General features: G+C 37.2%; 1 protein-coding gene across 4 annotated transcripts; it reads right to left on the bottom strand.

Annotated features, from left to right (window-relative positions):
* Positions 1 to 3,130: 3,130 nt before the first annotated feature.
* pip5kl1 (phosphatidylinositol-4-phosphate 5-kinase-like 1) lies at positions 3,131 to 9,729 on the bottom strand. 4 transcript variants are annotated; one of them, XM_079475897.1, is made up of 10 exons: positions 9,584 to 9,729; positions 8,063 to 8,257; positions 7,059 to 7,109; positions 6,794 to 6,948; positions 5,816 to 5,940; positions 5,659 to 5,693; positions 5,512 to 5,567; positions 5,175 to 5,287; positions 4,820 to 4,982; positions 3,131 to 4,635 (listed from the first exon to the last, which is right to left on the bottom strand). In XM_079475897.1, exons 2-10 carry the CDS (start codon positions 8,249 to 8,251, stop codon positions 4,182 to 4,184), a joined length of 1,341 nt encoding a protein of 446 aa, XP_079332023.1. In that variant the 5' UTR covers positions 8,252 to 8,257; positions 9,584 to 9,729; the 3' UTR covers positions 3,131 to 4,181. The 4 variants fall into 4 exon arrangements, with proteins under 4 accessions (XP_079332023.1, XP_079332022.1, XP_079332025.1 ...); XM_079475896.1 differs by lacking the exon at positions 9,584 to 9,729 and adding an exon at positions 8,519 to 8,781 and having other exon boundaries at positions 4,021 to 4,635; XM_079475899.1 differs by lacking the exon at positions 9,584 to 9,729 and adding an exon at positions 8,704 to 8,781 and having other exon boundaries at positions 4,021 to 4,635.
* Positions 9,730 to 9,868: the final 139 nt, after the last annotated feature.

Here is a 9,868-nt window from a genome sequence, read left to right as displayed (position 1 = left end):
ACTAAATAAGAAAACAGATAGGACTTGTTTTGTTTAGTTGACTAAAATGAGAATAAAAGGTGCAAATTACTTACAAAAGAATCCGGTGTTCCTGGAAACTGGAAATGTTTTCTCATTTTGTCAGCAATCATTTTGCTGAGTGTTTTGCCACCCACTCCATAGCCCCAATGGGTTTTTGTTAAATGCCTAAAATGAGGTCTGTGGTTAACAAAACCTCAACATGGGCAAAAATCTACCAAAACGTGAATTACTTCAGGAGGTGGTGACATTTATATTAAAAACTGTAGGCCTGTAGCCTTGTTTGCTTTTTACTGCTGGGGATTGTGCTTAAAAAATAATGAAAGTTGTAATAATTTTTAAGGGTTAACTTAGTAGACAAAATTTGTAAGTATCTTAAACCTTTCAGAGCTTATTTGTTGCTTGGTCTATGGGAAATATCTATAGGCTTTTGGTCGGGGGAACCAGTGCGGCCTACAAAAATCATCCCCAATCTATATGAGTATAATATATTGTCGAATTGTGCAGCACATGCACATTTCTGAATAACTCCAGCACAACCAACAAATAAAGGTGTCCTTTATAGGGAATGGTGCAAACCCAAGAACTATAAAAATTTCGTGTTGCTAACCAAAGGAAAGAAGCACCTAACAAAGAAGTGCATCATTCGTATATAAACTTGACATGAATTATTGTTAAGATTTATGTTACTGCAATGTCAGCACGGCTGCATTCTGAATGGACACCACAAGTGACACCCTGCGTTCCATCTAAAGGGCTCTTCCCTATGACCTAAGGCTGTCCGTCTTGTACTACAGCCCTAAATGATGTGGTGTCTGAAATGGGACATCACTAATGTTTTTATTTACACTATTATGTGGATGAAAGATGGAAATCCTCTACATTTTGAGGTGGAGTTCAGTCTCTTCAGTCCCCCTGGGTTCCCCCCATTTCCAGCCCTGTACATATAATACAAATGCATAATTTTCAGTTTTCCTTACGTTTCTATTGTCTTTACTAATAAGTGCTGTCAAATTAATGAATTATGATTATGCAATTTACAAAAAAAATTTTATTTATATGTGTGTGTGGCGTGTAAAACATAAACATATACACAAACACGTATATATTTGAGAAATAAATGTAGTAGTTAAAAATAAAAAAAAGTAGTTTTACAAAAATTTTATTATATTTATGGAAATATTTGTTGTGTGCACGTTTATATATACATACAAAGAGACATCGACGCAAATCTGTACGTTATTAACAATTTACATCCATAAAGTATATATATATATATATGATTGTGTTGCTAATCGGACAGTGTCTGTCACTGAAGTAATTTTACGTCCCAATCACACGATGCCCTGCAAGTACGTTTTTGTTTTATTGTAACTTTTAGCTGCACCCTGTAAAAATCTTGCTAAATCCATCCCAGTTCACTTATCTGAACACTATAGAAAATGAGCGGGATGAACTGAAGGTAAGAGGGCACTATCATTTGAAGGATCTTAGAGATTCTTTATGAAGGAATGGAATCAGATGACTTGCCATATATTCTCTAACTTCATCAGACATAAAAGAAAAAACTCAGAGCTGTTTTTCATGCAAATGGAGGTTACAGAACGTTTTAAATACAAGGGTGCCAATAATTTTGACCAGTGTGTATCAGAGAAAAAAATAGTTTCATAATGTGATATTCCCCCCACTTCAAATTGTTTTACTTCAATGAAATGTTGAAATATTGTAGATTTTTTAAATAAAAGGTAAAAATGTGGACACTGGCCTCGAAGTTTCATCAAAGGGGGAGGTGGATCATGATGTGTACCTTGATTATTACCATCGGTGCTGAGGGATTTGACATCGAACATCAAAAAGTTAAAACCATACCAAGACCAAACCACTGTGAGATTAAGATCGCTCATTTTAGGAAAGATCTGAAGTCTCTAAATGGCTGTTCATAAGATCAAGTTAGAAGGAAAGACCAACCCTTATTGAGGTCAGGGACATCACAAGGCAGAAGCTCATCACCCTCCAACTTGCAGAGGGGCAAATGAGAAAGGGCAGAGAAAGGGCTCACAAATGAACTACCACCTTTATATTCCATCCAGTTCAACACCAAAGAGCTCTCACTACCAGAAGTTAGGAACATAATTAGAGCTGCAAGAGCCAGTGCAGAGGCAACATGCAGAAGGTGTATCCTTCTTGGTAACTGTCTCATGGAGTACCTCCTAATTCCTATATTGACACTACGGTGCAGAATGGAGGAGTTCTAGGTATGCCGGTCTGTGTAGGGCACTTACATTTACATTTACATTTATTCATTTTTCATAAAAGCAGACGCTTTTATCCAAAGCGACTTACAAGTAGTTTTTTTTTTACAGTGACACATTACTGCAGAGCAATCAGAGGTAAGGTGCCTTGCTCAAGGGCACTTCAGTCATGACCTGCTGGCACTGAGATTAGAACTGGCAACCTTCTGATCACAAGCCCAACTCTCTAACCACCAGGCCACAGCTGACCCACTTAGGTCACACAGCTGATCCGCGAGGCCAGAGGAAACAAGGGAGATATGTTGATCATATGGCTCGACCTGGCTAATGCATACAGATCTATTTCACATAAACTTGTAACAACAACCCTAAACACATACCACATTCCAGAAAAGATCCAAATGGTCATACAAGATTATTACAGCAATTTCAGCTCGAAATTTACGTCTTGGATAACAACTTCTGCATGGCATCGCTTAGAGAAAGGCATCATTACAGGGTGCACCATATCAGTGACGTTGTTTGCCCTGGCAAGGAACATGCTGGTCAAAGTGGCCGAAGTGGGATTCTGGGAACCCGTGGTGTAGCGTACTGCTTGGATCCAAACCCCTGTTTGGTTTCCCAGGTGAGAGTGTCTGATGATCAAAGACACGAAATACCCTACGTACCTGGGTACATCACAGATGATGTCTCCAAGCTTCACTGTCTATGTCTTGTTTAACCTCGTTTTACCAATGAGAGGACCCAAAGTGTCAGGGAAGTGCTAAATAGAGGGCTAAAAGGAAAAGCTAAATAACTGAGCTAATTAAGTAGCAAATCAGAAAAGGAAAGGCAGCGGGGAAATGGAAATGCAAACAGTAAAATAAATCGTCTTTTTAATGACAGATTAAAATTTGTATTTGTAGTTGAATTTGTAAATCAAATTAAATCGCATTTTCAAATAAATTTTGAAATTCCACAGAATTCATTAATGCATTTTAAAATGATGTACTTATTGAGTGTTTTATGTTTTTTTATTCCCTTTTTAATTCGAAGTATTTAAATAGAATTTTCATTTTTCAAATGTTGCACATATGTTATTTTAAATGTAAATTTAAAGACATAAATGCAGTGTCCTTTTACATATTGCCTTGCCATTTTGCAAATTTGATTTCAATTTGAAAACTGCTACCAATATGCTTCCATAGTAAGGAAGTAAATACAGCCTATAACATATTATTAAACATACAGTACTTTTTCACAAACTTAACTAGCTGTACTACCTTTTAAAATAATATTTTATATCACTGTCAAAAACTATGTGGATTACATTAAAACATACATTGTGGCTTATTGTATTTATATTTAAATGTAAAATCTATATTCTGACAAACATATATATATATAAGATCATGTGACGGAGCACTCTTACACATGGTGTCTCCTTCCCAAAGGCCCTTCAAGGGTGAATAAACAGCTTTTGGTACTCCCTATCTGAGAGCTGCACTGAGAGAGACTTTTTTTGCCTGGCAGAATAAATGCCGCATAGAAGACAAAACAGATGAAAATGGCCTTTCAGTACCGGTCACATGTGCAATTTAAATATTTAAGCCAGGTTTGTATAAATGGCAAACAAAAAATGAGAAATCTAACAAGCGAAAGTATACACATCTGGTTTGTATACTTTTATACCCATACATTTTTAATGGCAAAATATAGAAGCAGTTACTTTAAAATGTGATTTTCTGGAAAAAACAGTGTTTCAACAAGTACTTGCATTGGCATGGTTTTATTTGAACAAATAGTCATTCAAAGACATACTCTGAAAACAGACACCCTGAAATGTATATTCTGGGCATTTCTACAGTTTTGGCCTGTGTTTATATAATGAGATCTCAGGCGTCTAAGCAGTGTGCACACTTCTGTCATGCCTTATTTAGTATGATTCTGAACCCAATGACATAGCCTGTGACAGTAGGCTGGAGGACTCACTGTTGAGAATGTTTGCCGTGGATGTCTGAGTCTTTTCCACAGATGCTCAAGCCTCTTTCTGAAACCATAAACAGTGAAGATGTCAATGATCCCGATGAAGTAACGCTGCTCTGGTCCATCAATGACATGAAGTGGGTTCTTGAAATTGGGAAGCAGCCTTCGGTTCTGGGCCTGGAACACTTGAAGATCTGCTGATTCTGCTCCTGTTCTGCTAGGCTGGTCAATGCTTTCTCCTTCGTAACTTCCATTATTGCAACAGTGCATTTCTGTTGCTTGACCCTGTGATGTCGCACAATTTAGTTCCGTGAAGAGAAGGGTCGAGTCATCCTCTGCCACCACGCCAGGAACAGTGGCTGGAGCAACACGTGTAGGACTGGAGGTTGCATTAACAGACCTAACAGCCAGCCACAGAGAATGAGAATAATTAAACAAGGAACAATCATTGACTTAATGATTTTAAAATAAAAGCTTTTTTAAATTTTCCTTCGGTTTCAAGTATCAAAATCATGTTATGAATAAATTAGCAATTTATATACTGTTTGTGGATGACTGGATTGATGATCTGTATTTAAGCTCACTTTTTGGTGCGCTTGATGAGCGTTGTGAAAGAGTGACTCTGGCTGAGCTCATCCTGGTGCAGGGGCTGCTGGGCCAGCAGGAGGCTATAGTCCAACACATTGAGTGTCTGAAGAAAGGCTGTGTCAATTTGTACCTGACGCAAGAGCCAAAGGCGCTGTTGATCTGTCATGTTCAACGGAAAGATTTTGATTTGTCTCCTTTGACTTTATAAAGGTCACGGACCAAAATCATACTTCTGTTATAAACAAGCGCCAGTAGTGTCAATCTGTCAAGACATGCATCAAACAGACTATCAACAGTGTTGCTGTCGATTAAAAGTTCTCAAACTCAAAAAAAGAAATGGCAGAGGTTCACCTAGGTTAATGAACTGTCCTTCAAAATTGAGATCCTTTAATACAACAATCACGTGGCTGCACTCAGGGGGTGGGTCTGTCCACCGGCTCACCTCACAACCTTTAATATCATACCTTATGACACATTAAGAGAAAAGAATGAAAAAGAAGTTAAAGAGGAAATAAGGAGGCGGGGGAATCAGAGGCACACAAGTATTCTTAGTGGGAGATGGGCCGGATCATTGTCATTGTCTTTCAATGGAGACATGTCTAACTTGAGAATATTTATTTTTTTAGTTTAAAAAGATTATTAAAGGACATTGTAATAACATTTGTAACATGCAGCATTGAAGTCTTACCGTGCAGTGATTCTGTCATCTGGGAAGAAGACACTTTGCATTACAATAAAATATTTCTGCACAAAAAATATAAAACAAATCGTCATGAGCCTCAAACACTATACTGTTATGAGAATATTAAAGATACTACTGAAATGAAATCACTACCATCTTCTGGTGAGCAATTTTGATCCTGTGAACACCTGTCCATAAAAAAAGCATAGCCATGCGTAACACCATTAATGTGACATTTATAAACATAAAAAATGAGTAGAAAACAAAAATGTGTTAGAGATGAGGTGTTTATTTACTGGCTGATTCTCACCTAGAAATTTGACAAGCAGGGAATGTGGATAGTTCCCCAGATGCTCCATGTAGATTCTTAAGTTAGACAAGAGAAATCGGACTTCCCTTTTACTCTGTGTCTTCAAGAAGAACCGCTTATCATTACTGAGCAGAGGAGAGAGGGTGTGAAATAAATGTTTAAACCTATATACTGTACTAGAAAGACAATATATGTCTTGTTCAAAAAGACAATGATGTTTACAATCTTTGGGTTACCAGAAGAGGATGTGAATAAATGGCTATGCCCTTCATATTACTCTAGTGGACAATTTATTTTCATTATATAATGTGTGTCTGTTTGCTTGGCAGTCATCTTGGCCACTTCCACTCATACAAGTTTACTTAAACTGGAAATGACCAAAAATCTCCAAAACTGTCTGTCAGTATTGTATTATAATACCACGTTTTAAAAAATCTGACAATAGTGGCATCATCAATGTTTAAAAAAAATATTTGAAGGCTAATGCACACATTAGAAAGTTAAAAACAGATGAAGTCTCAAGGTAATATAAGCTTATAACTGTAAGGTAGAAGTTCAAATCATACAGCATAGTCCCTATTCCATATACCGTTTATCCACTTAATTTTCTATTAAAGAGATAGTTTAACCAAAAATAAAAATTCTATCATCATCCTCTTGTCAATTCAAACCTGTATGACTTTCTTTCTCTTGCAGAACACAAAAGAAGATATTTTAAAGAATGTTGTCAACTGACTTGAATTGGTTTTGTGTCCATACAACAGAGGTGAATGGGTGCCGCCGCTTTTTTCGTTTACCAACTTTCTTCAAAAAATCTTACTTTGTGTTCTGCAGAAGAAAGAAAGTCACACAGAAATGACAAAAAGCTGAGTAAATGATGACAGAATTTTTGGGTGAACTATCCCTTTTAAAGTCTGTCACTTCTTTATAGCGTCTCTGTATATGCTCCCGGCTCGTGAGGCATTTATGCTAACTCACGTCAAGAAAAAGTCTGCCTTGCTCTTTGAATTGCTGATGAATTGCAGATAGCTGCCTTCAGATGAGAGGGACTGCTGATATTCCCTCTCTGTCATCCCCAGAGAGCGTCGCAAAATGGCAAAAACTGGACCCGCATAAGTCTCCATCCTGAAGTCCTTTATGTAAACATTATGGATCAGTTGTGTTTGGATCAGTTGTATCAACTAAATATAATAATTGTGTAAAATTTTAATCATCAGTCAGTTATTCAACAGAATAAACACACCTTATGGATTTGTGTAACCTCAAGATTGTAGTCATCTTCAGATAGCTCATCCTGAAAAACAAATGATAATGATTAGAAATGAAATGTGATGTAATGGTGCAAACATTTGCAGCAATACAATGCAATGTTTTTTTCTGTGCAATTGTGTTAAAATGCTTTGAGTCCCAGACAACAGGCAGCACATTCATGAGTCAAACTGCTCTAGAAGCAAACTGAATTCAATGACATCGGGATGTGCAACATCATCTGTGTGTGTGTTAGTGAACAAGCACATGACCATGAATGCAACCATAAAGGAAAACAGTTTAAGTAGTTGACTGGGGGATGCTATGTTTATGTAGCTCTCAGAAATCTTGCTCTCATCTACCTAAGGACTTTGTGTAATAGAATACAAAGAGCATTAATAGCAACTATATTGCGTTAATAAATAGTTATGGACTTTTAATTCAAATTAAAACTTTTATGGTCCAAAATTATATGGAAATTCATGAATCAGATTTTTCACTGCAAGATGCAATACTTCTGTTGATTCATGTCATCTAGCTTAGTTCATTTTTATCCTCTGATGACACTACCATGCAGTGTGAAGACCAGGGAATTGTTTGACGTTGTTCATTCCTTCCCTGATCTGTTTCTCTAGAGCAAATGAACAACATAAAAACGGCGGTTGGATTCCCCTTCAATAGTACAAACACATAGTCTCCATGGAAAGATCATACTAAATATGTTCCTCTCTGTGGAGCTTCTTCATAGTAATTAATGATAAATAGAGCATATCTGTCTCCTTAGAGGTCTTTGATCATCCCAAAGCGTTTGTCTCTCTCATCTTTGTTTCAAAATGCAAATCAACACTAAACTGGTTGCATCATGAGCTAAATTAAAAACATTTACACAGTTAGGGCAAAATTTACAAAGTAAAAACACAGGTTTTCCCTGATTAACCGAAAATAAGACATGATATTCAATAGGGACTGCATGAGGGGTGTGCTCATGGGTATACTCACAGGTAATGGGTTGTCAATGGTGTTTTGAATAGCAGCACAAAGTCCCTCTTTCATCATACATGTGAGGCTGTAGAACTCATGCTGCTGGTCGATCTCAAAGAGACCCAGCATTTTCCACCGCTGCCTCAGACCCCCCCACCTCCTCCCTTTCATGTTGCGGTTGTGTCGGCTCACGCTCGGCCCTGACATCTCCAACTACAACAGGTGTGGTATACATGTAAGAAAACAGACTTACAAATACTCCGTCAGCTGTAGCACAAACGGACAATTTTAAATTTTGACCTGGATTTTTAAGTGTCATGGAAAAATACTGCATGGTCGAAAAACATAGAAATAAGTAGATTTGGATACAAAGAGGGTTAGAAGTCCTTTACAATCTAGTTTTATGTTACTATACTAATACATTTAGCAATTATTACAACTAGAGAAAATGATATAGTTTACTGCCTTACTAACAATTGCCATTGTTGTAGTGTTCACCATAATAATCACATGTGATTTGCAACAGGAGATCCTGAACAGCATTGTCTCTATAACAACGGTACGAGGGAACATAACACAATTTCTCTTCAACTATCTCACATGGAGATAATCAGCTTATTATTTTTATAAAATCATTACTAACTAGTGGGTAAAGACACCTGCAGCAGACCAGCTCAAATCTGACAAGCCATCAGCCTCTCCATTCCCCAAAATGACAATTCTGTCATGAAATACTCAACCTTAGGTTGTTTCAAACCTGAATAAATGCCTTTCTTCTGTTGACCACAAAGAATGATAGTTGGAAGAATGTTAGCCACAGAGATTTCTGGGGCATCGTTGACTACCATTGAAATGGTTGACAAAGAACTGTTTGTGTTCCTAAATTCAAAAGATTTTCTTTTGTGTTCAACAGAACAGAAAGAAAATCTAGAATAATTATTTCTATTATAGTAGTCAATGGTGTCCCAGAATTTTCAGTTGCTAACATTCTTTCAAATATCTCTCTTTGTGTTTAACCAAACAAACAAATACAGTTTGGAACAACTTGAGGGTGAAGAAGTTTTATTTTTGGTTGAACTGTCCATTTTAACTTACTAGTCCGCACTTTGCCCATAAGAAAACTATAGTAACCGGAACGTTATAATGGTTCATTTTCACTGGTCAGCCAAAGAAGCCCATTTGTTTTTTCCTCCCAGCTGTGCCCGTTTTTGACAGATTTAATCAGACCGAAGTGTTTATTTTCAGCAATAAAAAAGGAACGTCAGGTTTTCCGCCAATGCAGCATACGGCTTAAAACACATCTATCATACTTTTAATAGTTAGAATCTAACTTAAATAGAGCCAATTCTTTTATTGTTATTTTATTATCTGACGATATGAGTTTCTAAGGTAAATTGTAACCAAACAACAGGGTGACAAATGACAGCGAATGCAAACTCATCCTCATCCGTGTAAACAGTCAGTGCAACTCTGACATCGATCATGAGTTTACCTCGTTATAAAAGAAACAATAAAAGATTTGTAAAGTAGCCTACATACCTGACTCGTTAATAACTGTCCTTGTCTCTGCAGGTGTAGGTGGAGATCAGCTCATTCTATATGCTCGTGTCCAATACTCGTTCACTGAGATCTGCGCGCACTCGATCAATGCCACACCGGAGTGAGTGCGCGCGCGCGGGTGCAGCAGCGGCCCATCCCATACAGCACTAAATACGCAGTCTATAGAGTCAATGCACCTATACAAATATATACAGTAATGTATTGTATCCATATAGTCTAAAAATCATATTTAACAATATCTGTTTTTGGGGGAAAACGGCGGGT

The sequence above is a fragment of the Barbatula barbatula genome, assembly GCF_947034865.1.
Source record: "Barbatula barbatula genome assembly, chromosome: 2".
NCBI classification, from domain to species: Eukaryota; Metazoa; Chordata; class Actinopteri; order Cypriniformes; family Nemacheilidae; genus Barbatula; species Barbatula barbatula.
The sequence above is the reverse complement of the archived record's forward strand: the minus strand, read 5'-3'. Positions and strand labels throughout refer to the sequence as shown.